Source organism: Temnothorax americanus, unplaced genomic scaffold (genome assembly GCF_048541705.1).
Source record: "Temnothorax americanus isolate GAGA-0224 unplaced genomic scaffold, ASM4854170v1 Scaffold29, whole genome shotgun sequence".
NCBI classification, from domain to species: Eukaryota; Metazoa; Arthropoda; class Insecta; order Hymenoptera; family Formicidae; genus Temnothorax; species Temnothorax americanus.
In genome coordinates this window covers 165,191-180,000 of record NW_027509432.1, presented here as the reverse complement: position 1 = coordinate 180,000, position 14,810 = coordinate 165,191, and the positions used below count along the sequence as shown (strand labels likewise).

The 14,810-nt window shown below is 41.7% G+C and overlaps 4 protein-coding genes and 1 long non-coding RNA gene across 25 annotated transcripts in view; 2 read left to right on the top strand and 3 right to left on the bottom strand.

Moving 5' to 3' along the window:
• The window catches only part of Fmr1 (synaptic functional regulator FMR1), an 11,894-nt gene extending 9,108 nt beyond the window's left edge, over positions 1-2,786 (top strand). For 7 of the 12 annotated variants that reach the window (XM_077410539.1, XM_077410534.1, XM_077410532.1 and 4 more), the window contains 3 exons: positions 1-149; positions 503-604; positions 835-2,786. The exon at positions 1-149 is cut by the window's left edge and continues 67 nt beyond it. In XM_077410539.1, coding sequence (XP_077266665.1) covers positions 1-149; positions 503-604; positions 835-1,022 — 439 coding nt within the window. In that variant the 3' untranslated portion in view covers positions 1,023-2,786. Of the gene's footprint in view, positions 150-453; positions 605-834 lie in introns of all 12 variants that reach the window. The other 5 variants (XR_013257616.1, XR_013257615.1, XM_077410540.1 and 2 more) reach the window with 5 other exon arrangements.
• A 257-nt stretch (positions 2,787-3,043) lies between these two features.
• On the bottom strand, positions 3,044-14,222 carry LOC143899845 (cilia- and flagella-associated protein 61-like). 7 transcript variants are annotated; one of them, XM_077410548.1, is made up of 9 exons: positions 13,885-14,222; positions 13,361-13,403; positions 9,991-10,244; positions 9,657-9,873; positions 9,147-9,415; positions 8,694-8,888; positions 8,356-8,478; positions 8,162-8,277; positions 7,239-7,806 (listed from the first exon to the last, which is right to left on the bottom strand). In XM_077410548.1, the coding sequence occupies exons 3-9, from the start codon at positions 10,209-10,211 to the stop codon at positions 7,679-7,681; spliced, it is 1,269 nt and encodes a 422-aa protein (XP_077266674.1). In that variant the 5' UTR covers positions 10,212-10,244; positions 13,361-13,403; positions 13,885-14,222; the 3' UTR covers positions 7,239-7,678. The 7 variants fall into 7 exon arrangements, 6 of the variants coding, with proteins under 6 accessions (XP_077266678.1, XP_077266677.1, XP_077266675.1 ...); XR_013257617.1 differs by lacking the exons at positions 13,361-13,403; positions 13,885-14,222 and having other exon boundaries at positions 7,239-7,450; positions 7,596-7,806; positions 9,991-10,325; XM_077410546.1 differs by lacking the exons at positions 13,361-13,403; positions 13,885-14,222 and having other exon boundaries at positions 9,991-10,325.
• Positions 4,920-7,098, bottom strand: LOC143899847 (cilia- and flagella-associated protein 61-like). Of its 2 annotated transcripts, XM_077410554.1 has the most exons (6): positions 6,922-7,098; positions 6,673-6,777; positions 6,435-6,512; positions 6,079-6,195; positions 5,898-5,966; positions 4,920-5,691 (listed from the first exon to the last, which is right to left on the bottom strand). In XM_077410554.1, exons 1-6 carry the CDS (start codon positions 7,057-7,059, stop codon positions 5,503-5,505), a joined length of 696 nt encoding a protein of 231 aa, XP_077266680.1. In that variant the 5' UTR covers positions 7,060-7,098; the 3' UTR covers positions 4,920-5,502. The 2 variants fall into 2 exon arrangements, with proteins under 2 accessions (XP_077266680.1, XP_077266681.1); XM_077410555.1 differs by lacking the exon at positions 6,435-6,512.
• On the top strand, positions 6,784-9,782 carry LOC143899850 (uncharacterized). Of its 3 annotated transcripts, XR_013257619.1 has the most exons (5): positions 6,784-6,987; positions 8,483-8,586; positions 8,713-8,829; positions 9,312-9,450; positions 9,652-9,782. It is a non-coding gene; the product is annotated as an uncharacterized LOC143899850 (long non-coding RNA). The 3 variants fall into 3 exon arrangements; XR_013257618.1 differs by lacking the exon at positions 6,784-6,987 and having other exon boundaries at positions 8,478-8,586; XR_013257620.1 differs by lacking the exon at positions 6,784-6,987 and having other exon boundaries at positions 8,478-8,586; positions 8,713-8,866.
• LOC143899846 (cilia- and flagella-associated protein 61-like) lies at positions 10,325-12,511 on the bottom strand. Its single transcript, XM_077410553.1, has 3 exons — positions 11,325-12,511; positions 11,102-11,243; positions 10,325-11,018 (listed from the first exon to the last, which is right to left on the bottom strand). The coding sequence occupies exons 1-3, from the start codon at positions 11,455-11,457 to the stop codon at positions 10,421-10,423; spliced, it is 873 nt and encodes a 290-aa protein (XP_077266679.1). The 5' UTR covers positions 11,458-12,511; the 3' UTR covers positions 10,325-10,420.
• Positions 14,223-14,810: the final 588 nt, after the last annotated feature.

Sequence of the window (14,810 nt, the reverse complement as noted above, 5' to 3'; positions counted from 1 at the left end):
TCAGGGAGGTGCCGGTAATTCAGGGTATATGAGTGGCAGACAAGGTCGTCCTCCAACCCAGCGTAGAGATCGTAGAGACGAACGTCGTCGTACAACCGATGACGAAGACACTGTTTTAGACAGCCAAGACGTTTCAAGCATTGATAGAGGTAATAATAATACTTATTTGCCGCGCGCGTGCGTGCGTGCGCACGCGCGCGTGTACGCGTGTGCGTGTGTACGCGTGTGAAAGACACGTGTTTATGACAATCCCCCATAACCGTTTCGTCCTAAAGACAGAGCAACGTGTGACGTATCGGAATGCTTTGAGATTAGCATGTGACGTGGAGCAAACTCTTGTGACCATCTAACACTAATGTTATCGTCAAATTTACATAAATATATATTCTATTGCATGCTACTAACGTATGCAGTGCAGCTTTCGCTATCTGTGATCAAGTCTCCTTTTTTAAGTGTCAATTGCGAGTCCGACGGATGGTCACAATGGTTTGTGTATGTATAGAGTCAGTATCGAGTGTGGAAGGAGGACCTAAAGGAATAAGGCGAAGACGACTAAGGCGCTCGCGGCAACGAAGCTCAACGCCAACGAGTGCTAGCCAGACAGGTAGGCCTATCCTTTCGCCTCCGCCGTCATAGTATCGAGCTCGCGTCGTCATCTCTTTAGGACGATCGGTTACATCTATATATATATATATATATATATATATATATATATAGGAAGAGGGCAGTCTTATACTCGCGTTTTACTCGGTCTTGCTCGATCGGTAGGCTGACGCGCACACTTGTATTATGTATATGAAAACATTCAGAGTTAATCTATATACATTTGTTTAGGCAGTAATGCCGGCCCGTGCGACCAATCGACCATGAATAGCAAGGAAGGAACACCCGCGAACGACGTATCCATGTCTAACAACAGTTCGCAGGGACCTAAAGGCCAAAGAGAACATCGGTCTCGTCCTCCTCGTATGCAGCAGAGCAATAAGCCTAAAGAAGCTCTGGTTAATGGTACCAGTGGCTAAGCAACTACGTTGCGTTGTCGCCAATCGCCAATTGCTACTAACGTTGCTACGTTACACCTGATGAGAGCTCGTAACTCCCAGCACGTAACATGACGCATACCGACGCAAGGACTACACGATTACGGAACGCGACATGATTAGTCTACGCTCGTTGTTAAGACTGTTTGCTACCGACATAAGAATACGACAGTTGTTTAAGAAATCGTCATTCTCCTTAAACACATTTAAGGACACATAATATTAATATCCATGCATGGTTTAGTTTAATGATGGTACGTACACTGTCATGTTTGATATACGGATACATTCATTGGGAGATAGAGGAGTAGCATTTGGTAAGAAGGATTCCCTGATTGTGAAACTGTGCCTCATTTTTATACCAAGCTCCCAACTTATGTGACAGTGCTTTGGATGTACCGTATGGTACACCTTGGTCACTCGTTAACGTTTAACGATCCAATATTAGGCTGGATAACGCGCGGCTCGTACGTCAATTATCGCTCTGGATAGGATTTTCATCTAGATATGTCGCTCAGTACTTACACAATATATACAAACGTCGGTATTCGCAGTGTGATGTGTGATGTTCCGGTATCGGTCCGATATCGAGTTTATTTACGTTAGCTTAATAGAGTCTTAATCCGATGGGCAAATTATTCAACATACTTTTCACGAATGTTCTGTATTGAGGTAAAATATGTATTGTTGCTTTGATACTATCACTTTATTACTCGACCCGCGAATCTCGTCGCGTACTCTGATACGCGCTATCGGAGGTGATTATGAAAACCGACAAACGAATGCGACATAACTAAGATGCAACTCGATGCGGTACAAGGAAAATGGATTTCCGTTGTTATTTAATCGTAACAATGGTAGGCGGCAGCTCCAAGAAATTCTGGTTCGAAGGTGTTCCCAATGATGTTCCTTTCTATTTACTTGAGGAAATTGAGTTTTTGATTTACAATTATTAGTAGAGTTCGTTAACAACACTAGATTTTTACGTTTCAATGCTGAGTGTTGATTAATAGCATCATGATGATGGCGAAAATGACTTGTTCGAATTTAACACGGTCAGATGTGCACAAGGAGTCGGTTTTTATTTCCGAATACACTTTTCACGTACGTTAGCGTCTTTCTTTCTTTTTTTCTCTTTTCTTTCCTTTTCTTTTAATTATTATATATATTTTTTTTTACCTTTATTACAGTCTAAGCATACTATATCAAACTTTAGGATTCGATATCGAGTTTTTTTTCTGCATTGTTTCGCATGATTTAAAAAGAAAGTAAACGTATACTTAGTAATACCAATGTATGATGTGCCAGAGAGAAGGAATGATACATGTTTTATGATATCTAGCTAAAGTGCAGACTTAGCGCATACCTTTATTACTATAATACTACTTAGTCGAAATGTGGATGTCTGAACAAATAAACTAGCTTTACTATACTAAGCTATAAAATAGATATGATCAATTGTTTTAAATTGATTATCAACATTTATTAAAAATCAGTTGTCAATTTAAAACAGTTGTTTCTTCTTCCGGATATGACAACAACTAATCGGACGTGTCTCATGAATTTTGCAAAAACACATGGCGGTTAATGCAATATATCGACACCTAACAAAACAGCTGTCATTTTATCTGAATATTCTTATGGCAGCCAAAAAACTGAGATATCCCCCAACTTGCTTGTTTCAGATACATTTGTATTGATTGCAATTTGTGCATAATTTAAGAATAAAACATTTCTGTACATAGACTGGCACGATGGTACGATGAACCTTGAATTTCCTTTAATATAAACTATGCGACACATTTTACTATTAAACGTGTACGACGAGTATCTCTTCCCTCCCCCTCTCTCTCTCCCTCTGCCTCTCTCGCTCACTTAATACGTACTCACGCACGTGTGGGGGTATACCCAAGTAGTTAGATTTAATTATTTCACGTAAACTTGGTTTACGTTTACATTCTCGTTGATTAAATCTAATTAATTTAATAAATAAAACGCATGTGTGTGTTGGTAAAAGAGTGTTATTACGTAAAGAAAACATTTGTACAACACATTTGTAAATGATCTTTCGTTGCTTAGGAAAAACATTGAACGTTTTGAACGCGATTATTTCCGCACGTGTGTATAGATATGCACATACGTGTGTGTTTGTGTGAGAGTGTGTGAATGTTACACGTTCGTGTTGTAAACCAGTTCATTTTCCGCACGTGAGAAGGAAAACTTTCCGCGTTAAACACACATTTACAATAAATAATTAAATAAAACTTCAACTGTAAACAATGAAATTTAGACCTTGTGTAAATAAGCAATAACTTTAAGGAAGAAGGGTACATTGCGCGTATAATTGGCCGTCAGTCTGTTACATATATCTGTCCGTATACATGATGATAGTTTCAGGTACAGAAGTGAGATAAGATTGAGTCTCTCTCGCGCGCGCGCGGATCAGTGCAAGCCCAGTGTATTCCCGCCGAGACCCTGTTCTTTCCGCCACTGAGCCAATCTGATAGCGTACCATCCCTGAAACAAAAGCCAAGAACTGTAATGTATCTTTATGCCGATCATGTACAACTTTTACTCGCTCGTTCCTTTCGTGTATCGTAAGACACACTCTCTCTCTCTCTCTCTCTCTCACTCTAATTATCTCTTGTATTTATTATACTTACGTACTCTCGATATGTATTAAGGTGTTAACTCACTTCAACGTCCGCCTCGGGAAGACCTGTTTCAGCCGCGAGGAGTACAATGTCCGCGGTATAAGGTGCTCTTGGCCATCTGTTAAACTGCTCTTGAAGAACCGCTTCCTGATTCACCGTCAAGCGAATCACTCGAGTACCGGTCCTACCAACTCCGCTGGTAGAATATCGCGTGGGATAAGACTTGAGCATGTTGCCCCTATGAAAAGAAGGTGTATTTCGAATCAACGAAAAAGTCAACTGATAAAGAGAGACGAGCTGCAATGTAATACGATATAATACACGTAAGGATAGATAAGATGATACACACCGTGGTGCGGCCATTTTGCTTATTTTGTGACTTATAATTTATGATTTATCAAGGCTTTAAAACTTCTGCAGTTTCCTTTTCTCTTCCTGTTTTATAATATAATAAACTCGCGCAGTTGATAGTTGGTGCAAATAATTATAATTTATGATTATAGATATTGATAAAATTCAAGAGATGCAATATGTGTTTTCCTCAATAAAGGCATGTAAAATAAAGGCACGCGCATTACGCAATAAATATGACAAATATACTTTTTAGAAGCATTTAATAATATAATTAAAGCGGCACTCTTGTAAGGGCTATAAAGAGCCGATTCTCGAAATCGTGACTGACGCATGCGGACGCGGAGACTCTGATTGTAAAAGCCACGACGGACGCGCGCGCGCGGCCAGTATGTACCTAATATATATATATAAAGGTACCTAATATATATATATATATACATATATAGAGCTATAATCTCTGGAGCGATAATCTGGAGTATTTACGATATTTGCGACTGCCGAGGAGAAAGAGAGAGAGAGAGATTTCGTCTCGTTTTATTCGTGATAAACGCCTAATATTAATAATAAACGAAACGTTATACATAATAGTAGCTATACGTCCGTATAGATCGTACACAGGGATAGGCAAGCCAGCAGTTAAGTTAAAAGTAGCACGACCATGACCGATACATCAAGGCCAGCAAGATTTTGGACGAGTTTCAAAAGCGTGGCAACGGCAACACTTGCAATTAGATTTATTTGCGAAATAAACCAAAAAGATTGACGAAATCCACAATAAACAGACCGTGCCACGCACACGCGGCACGTGCCCACGTGCGTATAAAGGTAGGGCGTAGGCACGGCGACATTGCGTATTGCTAGTTGCAGTCTCATTTACGAGTGTTACGAAATACGAAACGACTCGGTGGAATGTTAAACTTGACCTACGGATGATGGAATCGCGTAGCAAGTATATTATAGGTATATAGGTAGGTATAAGACGTGGACTCGTTTAGCAAGGATGTGACATATATGTGACCATTTTGATCTCTCGTGCGGTTTTCATTTTAATCTCCAGAAAACGTTTGTGCGTTTATATGCGTCTATGCGTATGTATGATGTAGCACGCTGCTCAACGTGGTCGAGTGGAAATTTACGTAGTGCTTTTTGCCACTTATTGCCACACGTGTATATAAAAATATTCAATTTTCTTATATCGACTCCATGTTGCAGCACACACGCTAAGAAGCCTCTCGCACGCGTTGCGAGCAGTTGTAGATTATACAACGGGAGCCTAACGATCCGAGATATATTGATATTCATTGTTTTGTCACCATTTTCATTTATATTTGCGAGAGAGAGAGAGAGAGAGAGAGAGAAAAGGGGGATGATTAAATACTACATTTTCTTTCTCGGCTCCTAGTTCTCTCGCTCCACGAATCCTTTTACCTTTCAGAAAATTTGTGAAAAATGTTTTATTGGTCAAAATATAACGGACTTTCCGCGATATCCATATACATTTGGCGCTGTCTACGCAAAGTACAATACATCGGTAGATCATTCTCGTAAAACTTGAGGAAATTCACGAGATTGTTCTCGAGTTCTTGACGATAAGCCGAGCCAGCATACCTAGATTCGATGTAGCGTTGATCCTCTTCAGACATCTGCGCAAATATCGAGCTCTTGCATTCGCATCATCATTATATTATTATCATTATCATTATCCTTATCATTAGCATTAGCATTATCATATTATCGAGAGCATCGATACCTAATCCTGCTTGCTCTCGGGAGGACCGTATATATATATATATATATTTGCGGCAACGTCTTGATAAACTCGTCTCGTAGGTAAAATAAAATTACTCACCGTCTTCCATTTGGACTCGATTAGCGTGCGCATGCAATCGTCGACCAAATCGCAATCGTCGTAAATGTTCTGTATGCCGAAGAAATAGAATAAAATAAATATCGCGACATGCACATACGATATCTGTGCAAATATAAACCTGTGCGAGAGCGACATATGAGTAGGAGCGTCATCCTCTTACCATTCGCGACAGCAAAGTAGCACGATTTTCGACGCGCAGGCAATCGAATCTGTCATGGAGAATCGCCGCGGCCCAAGATTCACGAAAGTACGCGTAGAAATCCGAGATGCATGAATTCTAATGAGAAATAAATTTATAAAAATGGCGAGAGCGTTAGATACGTAGCGTAATATTATATAAGGCAGCGCAGATATTAATTAAAATTAAGTGATGGTAAATCTTGGAATATGAAATAGCGTTGAATGTGACAGACCCACGTATACACTTATTGGAAGGTACCGAAAAACGTATACATTTTAAGGGACAATATCTAGCTTTTTAATATTTCAATATTGTCACATCCTTTGCCCGCTTACTCGAAAACGGAATTTCAATTCGTTTAACATGCTCTCGTGTTTCCCATATAAAGCGACCATGTCCTGCACGCGGAATGTCTGAAAGACACGTGTACGTCATTACGTGGAGACATTAAATGCAATGGTGTCCCGGGCGCGAGAGGTGTCTCAACTTATTAAGTCTCGAGACAAATCTCGCACGACACACGACATTTCTAGAGCAATATATTATTGTTGTGGATTGTTTGCTTATAACTACCTTTCTGCTTACGCAGGTTACACTTTCCACAGTGTCGTACATATTCAATCGGATGCGAAAGTATCCAATTTCAGATTCGCAAGAACCGGTTACAAATGCTTGACCCTGCGCATCAAAATAAAAGAAACAACGTTAGAGAGAACGAGAGAGAGAGAGACGTATAAACTATATATAACAGCCTTATACTCTCCGAGTAACAATGTCGATCCGTTTGCGTGGACCAAACATTAAACGTTAACGTTAACTCACGTAGTGGTTGCAACTAATCTTTGCCGTGCTACGGCAGGTTGTCTCTCCGGGTCCACGTACATGCAGGTAATAATAATCACCCGGTAAAATGCAAGCGCGTACGATAGGCGCACGGAATATCGAGGGTGTCAAACACATGACCTTTTCTTTCCTCGACGTTCGCTCGGAAACTCGCTCGTCCCATTCGATCGCTTTCCGTAAAATTTGAGCGAGCTTTCGGTGCAGACGGGATGGAAAGTATTGAAAAGAAACGCAAATGTTTTACGCAATGAGAGCTTTTGATAACAATCGACGATATACTAAACATCATTTTCTTAAAAAAAAGATTGCCCTTTCTTCTACAGTCTACACACACTAACTCTCTCTCCGATTTCCATGCTATCGTAATGTTTGTGCTGCCAAGCGTCCGCGTAAAACTTTCTGGAATATCTCGTCACGGTACCAGCGGCAAAAATAAACGGATCGTTGGTGCGACACTCCGGGTCTATCACTAGCGAGCCATCGAAAATGAGACCGGCTCGACAGAACGCTGAAACGGTAAATCAGAGAATAAAGTGAAGCGAGAAATCGTTTATTTTTGATATCGACTTTTCAAACGCGATTTTAAACATAATTGACATAATAAATACATGCAGGCGGGTATCGCATTGGATTGGAGAAACACGTTTCTTTACCTAAGAACGCATTTAAATCAATCGTTTTCTCGTAAAAGTTGAAAAGAGCGTTGCAAGTCAACTTTTTCGTTTCGCCCTCCTTTTCAATCGTGACACTCTCGATCATGAGCTTTGCATCGTCGTTCTCTATCAGAGCCCAATCGATCATGTTCCATGCGGAAAAAACTTGAATTCCGTTTTGTAAAATGGCATTCGCCACCGCTTTGTCCACCTTAGGTATAGGCCATAAACATATATATATATATATATATATAACGTACATGCTTTTTATACATATATAGCTGGCTAGATAAATGGCGCCCGTATAATATTATAGCGCGTGCAATCGTAATCATTACTTCGTAATCGTGAAAGAAAGCTTGATCGTGCATCTCGCAGGGCCTCGAAAAGCTCGGCTCGATCAACGTGATCCACGACGGCTTTACGCCAAGCTTGATCAAACCACCAAGTGCGCAGTAGCAATCGATATTATGTCCGTAAAGAAATATCTCTTCTGTGAGAAATTTAAGTGCGACGAGTAGTGAAACAATGTATAAAACGGCACGTTGACTAATCGCTACACCTACTCCTTTGTTTGAAATCTCCCGTTAACCGTCGAATCTTTCTGAAGCAGACGGAAGCTTCCGTGTCATTGTTTACGGTCAAACAATTCCATGGTATTTGGTCTTGTATCTTGTTTCCTCTTGAAAAGTAAACATATTTACATTACATATGCATATAATATGTATTACCGCAATACATTATAGATAGCAACATTTACTCTTGCTTTTGCATTTTCATTTTCTCTCGTAACGTCGAGTTCCGATACTGCAAGCCGCACGTCAAAACCAAATAATCATACGCGAAATTTCCCTGATTCATCACAGTCACGTATTTCTCCTTCCTAGCGCGAGGAAACTCGAATGAAAATACTCGTACAATGTACACGTCAAAATTTAAGGAACTAATTAAGGATCGACTATCATCTCGTCAACGTTGCTGGATTACTGCAGTAAGTACTACTCGAGTTATAGAAATAATATAGATAAAAGTATTAGATATATATATATATATATATATATATATATATATATATCAAATCAATGTATGAAAGACCACCTGTTGATCGCTGTCATAGTCCCGCAGACGATATTGATCCAAGTCCGTGCGGCCATGCAGTGACGATATCCCGAGTGAAACCTCCCTCGGAATGGAAGCAAACACACCTCTGCGCGACTCGTTTCGTTATCAAATGGTATACCGTGCGGTGATATCAGCGTAAGGTTTGTCACGTGCGTATAACGCTGCGATGATCTACATCAGAATTCGATATTGATACAATAGCTATATGAGGAGGGTGGATGTATATATATATATATATATATATATATATATATATATATCCTTTATATATATATATATATATATATATCCTTTCTATCTTTGAAACGTCATCTATATATATAGGATACGTATCGTTTGTGTGTGTGGCAAGCTTAGTCGCGTTCACGCACGGATCACATCCAGTGATCCAGGTCATTTATTATAATTTAATTGATGAAAGCGTTTTACCGTACAGCGAGATACTCCGCGAATGCAATTCCACAGTCCGATGCTCCAACGACGACGATCCTCGCGTCGATACGTGCACGTGGCATCGTTGCTAGTCTCGGCGACGTCACGAATAGAGAAAATCTACCGTCATCCGCCCTTTTACCTCTTGCATTATTTTCACAGTTATCAAGATTTTCCAGAATAATCGGGAATTCGTATTCAGCTTGTCTACGAGGATCAACCGGAATCATATCGTTCAAACAGGATACCAAGGGATACATCCACGTCTATACGAATAACGTACTATACTGGTATTATATAGGTAAGGCTACTTTCCTACCGATTAAACGATTTAAGCTTTTATTTATGGTATATATAATAATAATAATAATAATAATAATAATATTAATAAACTAACAATAAGTAAACTTATAATTGTGGTGAAAATTCGATGCTCTTTGTGTTAGAAGCTATTACTATATAATACGTGTTGGGAGCTATTGTTAATATTTTGCGTATATAGCTTACCGCGGTGCTCTGATCCTCGTGACGAAGCCGATAAAAGATTACCGTTAACTCGCTCAAACGTGCGATCTCGCGGACGAAGAAGCGATGATAAGCGGAAAAAATTGGCATGAGAACGAAATGCAAGAGACGTCCGTAATCATCTTGAGGAATACTCTGCACAGACACGTAATCCTCTACATGGTAATGACTCGTAACGAAATTTACCTGCCTCTCGGCGCTACAACGTAAAATAAATGGAACACGTTCACCTTGAATATTTGACGTTCACATTTTTCATATGGTGAAAACTACATCCACTACATCAAAATATATTATACACGTAATAACCACAGACCATAGTATAGCGAGTCCCAGCATCGTGTCGTTACTTTCAAAGACGAAGCACGTTAAATCGAGCCGTAAAGGATCCGTTGCAAAATCAAAATCAGCCAAGACCTCGCGTCTCGTTGGCACAGTGAACAAGAGTTTCTCTATAGCTTCTCGGTCTTGTCGTCGGGCGCGGCGACAGTTCATCTCCTCGCGAAGAACCACTCGGTGTACAATGTACAGCGTCATCGGGAAATCTCGGTTACATCTCAATGGCACGCGCTGCATTTTCGTTTTGATAAATTTCATGTTTTTTACTTTCTTGTTATCGAGATGAAAAAGAGAATCGCGAGTGTGTCTACGTCTCTAATTTTTCCCTTTTCTTACTCTATATTCTACTCCTTATATATTATCTACATTTACAAGATAATCGAAATGTTTCTCGCTATAGTTGGTTATTATAGGTTTACAATATACTTGTGCAAGATGAGTACCACAAAATGTTGAAGGAACTGATAGCACGGGTGCGAGAAGGGGAGGAGGATCGCGCAATACTCTAAATGCGGAAAGCAATCGAAAGCAGCTTCCAGGAAATCGTAGGACCAGGGAGGCCTCGGCCTCGTTCCATCGCGCGTCGCAAACATTTCCAAAACGAAGACGTTTATCTCGCCGCTACGACGGCTGTCGAGTGGCGCGTGCATCTCGTTGGGCCCACGAACAGCGGACCGAGCGTCTCCCTGCGACGCCGACGCCGACGCCGACGCCGACGCCGACGCCGACGCTGCGTCGTTTCTCCACGGCTTTTTCAGACCATTGTACAGCGTTAACTCGAAATTTTCGTTCAGCAGATCGACGTCGATCGTGGAATTGAGACACACGACGCCCACAGCCGAGCCGTCAGTAGGATCCTCTCCGATGATCAATCGACGACAGCTGTTCGGATGACGAATCATCTCACTGATGCAATATTCTCCATAAAGCTTCTTTAGGTGCATCACCGGGATACTCTCACCGTCACCGTCGACGATCGCTATCACGTCGTCGTGGTCCTCCTCTCTATAGCGTCGATGTAGGAAGGACGTTCGGTGAATTTTCCGCAAGTGCGGCGATCCAATTGTGCGCAAATCAAATCGACTTACACGACTCTTCGTATTTTCAACTTTGGACGTAATCGATATCGATCGATCAGATAGAGAACGTGCATCGCGTCTCGCGCGACGTCCCGCGCGGCGGTCTTAGCCAAGACTCTGGTCATGTCCCGCTCAAACACGCTCAACGTCGCTACGGAATACAAATACGAATATATCTGACAAGTCGTGAATAGACGTGTGAGAAGAATCGAGAGAAGAGAAAAGATTTCACCTAGCGTAACTCGAGGAGGTACCACGAAGATCACATATTGGCAATAGGTAGTGATGTCGAAAACCGCGGTCAATAGCTCCGCGAGGAACTCGTTCAAGTAACGCTCGTCCCACACGAGCAAGTGTACGAACATTGCGTTCCTTTCCGTGGCAGCGGGGATCCTTTTCGAAAAGCGATGCTAATCGAGTAAACTCATATACGGTCGACATTGCGTATCGTCGCGTATCGTAAAGCGACCGCGGCGTCAACTTTGCTATGTTTGATGCAAACGAAAGATTACCCGTAGATCGTTTTTAACCAGGTCAACCAATCGTACGGTGGCACGGACGGAACATTGGGGTAATTGCAGAGGCATATCGCCGAAACAATGTCGCGCCTCTCGTTATGTTGGACCACCGAGAGGCAGCAAATCTCGCTGTAAATTTTATGCAACGATACATCAACCGCGCGCGGGCTCTATATGGCTCTATGCGCGTAGCGCGTATAATGAGTATATATACGAGGTAATGGTAATATATAACTCGCTACAAGTACTAGAGTCGTTCCACGTTCACATCTCCGAAAATTTCGTGAGTCGCCGGTCGTATCAGGCGTTCTAAACGTGACAGATCCGAGTGTCGGAGGCGACGCGACCCCGAGATTTTGCTAAACTGTAGCTCCTCTTTCGGCTCGCCTCGTTCGCCGAGTCGGGTTGACATCTCGAACAATTGTTGGCTAACGCCAAGTTGACTCGCGACGAACGACGGACGACGGACGTGACGTGCCGTCAGTTGTGACGATCGTTGCCAGTTACCAGTTGCGAGCGGTTGCGCGAGTTGTGACTCGCCGTTGTCAGTCATGCCGTTCGGCAATTTTCAATCGATCGTGAATCGCAATCGATTCTCGGATCTCGGATAATTTTCGGTTAGATTATATAGCTGGCGCTTGTTTAGGCTCTTACGTTAGGAGTTAGGACCAAACCCGTTAGGAGAAACAGACACAGATGACAGAGTCGCGAGGCTAAACGATCGGATCGCGACGTTTTTTCTACAGCGGAGATATGGACAATCCTGCACGCGCTCGATCTTATTTCATCTTCGTTATTCGGATCGATTGGTCTGCTTGGTTTTCTCACAATCAGCTTGCCCGCGGCAAGCCCTGCAGCTATTATACGCTATATAGACAATCGTACACACGCGACTGCGATAACGGACTTTCTTTCCTCCTTGTTAAATTCTTGCATGCGTTTTTGCACGCGTATGGCGCGCGCCTAAACTTGGAATCGAATTGGCGAACCACCGCGTATCACTGCACGGCTACGTCAATTTTCGAAAGTTAAGTTCGAAAATTAAATTAGCCAGCGCAAAATTACTCTGGCAGAAGAGTGAGCCAACAACTGAGAAGATTCGGGTACGTTTTACTAAAAGATGAGCTTCTTCTCCTACACGTCTACGGAAATATAATAATAAATATCTTTTTCCTCTCGAAATATACTTTTCTCGTTGGTTGCCAAAGACGTTACCAACGCTTGTCGACCCTCGAGTACATTTTTGACTCGCGGCGTTTCTGAGTTATAAAGATAATGATTTTGGTTATGCAACGCGATCCAAAGTATCGTAGCTGGTATCGTAGTTTTCGGCTATTTCTCGAATAAAGATAAACCTTGGAAACATGGCTCTTTATATATTAATGTGCTCTCCCCCCCCTTTTTCTCTCTCTGTCTCTCTCCCATCGACCTAAATTAAAATTTCGCTCGAAAATAGTTTGAATCGAGAAAGATCTTTTATATATCGGTGTAATCTTGTTCTCTCGACGCGGTGCGACCGAAACAACAAAGCGCGACCGTCGCGTCGGGTGATTTCATTAGTGAGAAAGTATTATAAGGAAAATCGCGCTATTCCCACTGCTGTTCGCGCTACAACGCCTACAAGCGTCAAGCCACGTTGCGCAGTTTTGGGCTTCATATTCAAATGGAATTCATATCTCGATATCTCTAGCAAAATATATAGTGGATTATAGGACTATTTAAATTATGCGATAAACTATTCTCTTCGTACGTTAATTGTATCTCGACTGCACCTGCATCCTCGTCTCGTCGACCTGCAGAAAAAAACGGCAAATGGAGAAACCGCGCTGTGATCAGCATGCGGCATATATTGACCGAATGAGAGTGAGAATCTTAATTGCTTCAATAAAGTCCTGTATCAGGATGTGCTGGATCGTCGATCAACACGTTGCGACTGAACGTCTATATATTCTCTATATATAAATATATATAATAAAATCTTTGAAACGATATCTATTCGATATGAATCAGCTGAATGTCGCTTGGAATTGTCTCTATACTGCACCGAGACCCTCTGTGTAGCCCGCGCGCGCGTGCGCGGTCGAATATATATATATATATATATATATATATATATATATATATATATATTCGAATATATTATATATATGTTAAGCTCGTCGAGCTTAGAACGAACGGAGTGCTCGTTGGTAAACGGGAAATTAAAAGTAACTTTGGCATATAAAATATATGTAAAAGTTGCAGTAATAATTACAACTGTACGCGACTACGTACCTTTCGTATATACCTCTCTGATATCTAGGGCGACTTTGAGACGCTGAGAGAATGACCGGTATAGGACTGTGTCTCGAGAGAGGCCGATGGCTTATTCGAATATCGTTTTCACTTGGATGCGTTCGAATCGACCGGAGGACGAACCGTCAACGGAGGAACGAACGAAGGAACGGAAAGGAACGCGAAAGACTCAGACCCGACGACGCGACGGTACGCACGCGACTGACTTGGGACTTGGACGGCTTGGACGCCTTAATTTTAAACCATAGACTTTCCGACTGACTTTCAGCTAAACGCGCTAAACGCGACGGTCGCGACGTAATGTAAAACACAAAGCGCATATAGAGTGGGAGGCTGTGAAACTGTTTTCTACATATACATATACATATATATGTATATATATGCAGTATAATATATATAAGTATATAGACAGATGCAGCTGTTTTTAAATATTGGCCTCGCGCGCGATACGCGACTCTGTAATACGCGCAACACGCCGGGGTATATACGCCGCGGCTACGGAGCTCTGACACGCAAACGTTCGATAAATAATTAAACGACGATCGCGCATGGAAATTTTTTAATTTATCACAGTGTAAAATTTATCTTACAATTTTCGAGAATAAACGTTCTCGTACCGTGATATACCGCGCAAGTTCATAACGAGCTTAGACCTGACCTCTCGTGCGGCCAATGGGTCCACGTGATAATTCGTCCTTGACCCGGTATAGTAGCTTTACTGTCGGTTATCGTTACTCTCTCATCGCGCCAAGGTACATACGAAGTATAAATTTTATACGCACGTATAGAATCAAGAATCTCACCGCGCGCACCAAGTTTCTTACGCGTAAAAAGAAAACTGAAAAATCGTTATTTTTAACGGAATCGCTATCTTCTTCTGTGCGCTTGTTAGGAACGCTACGTCT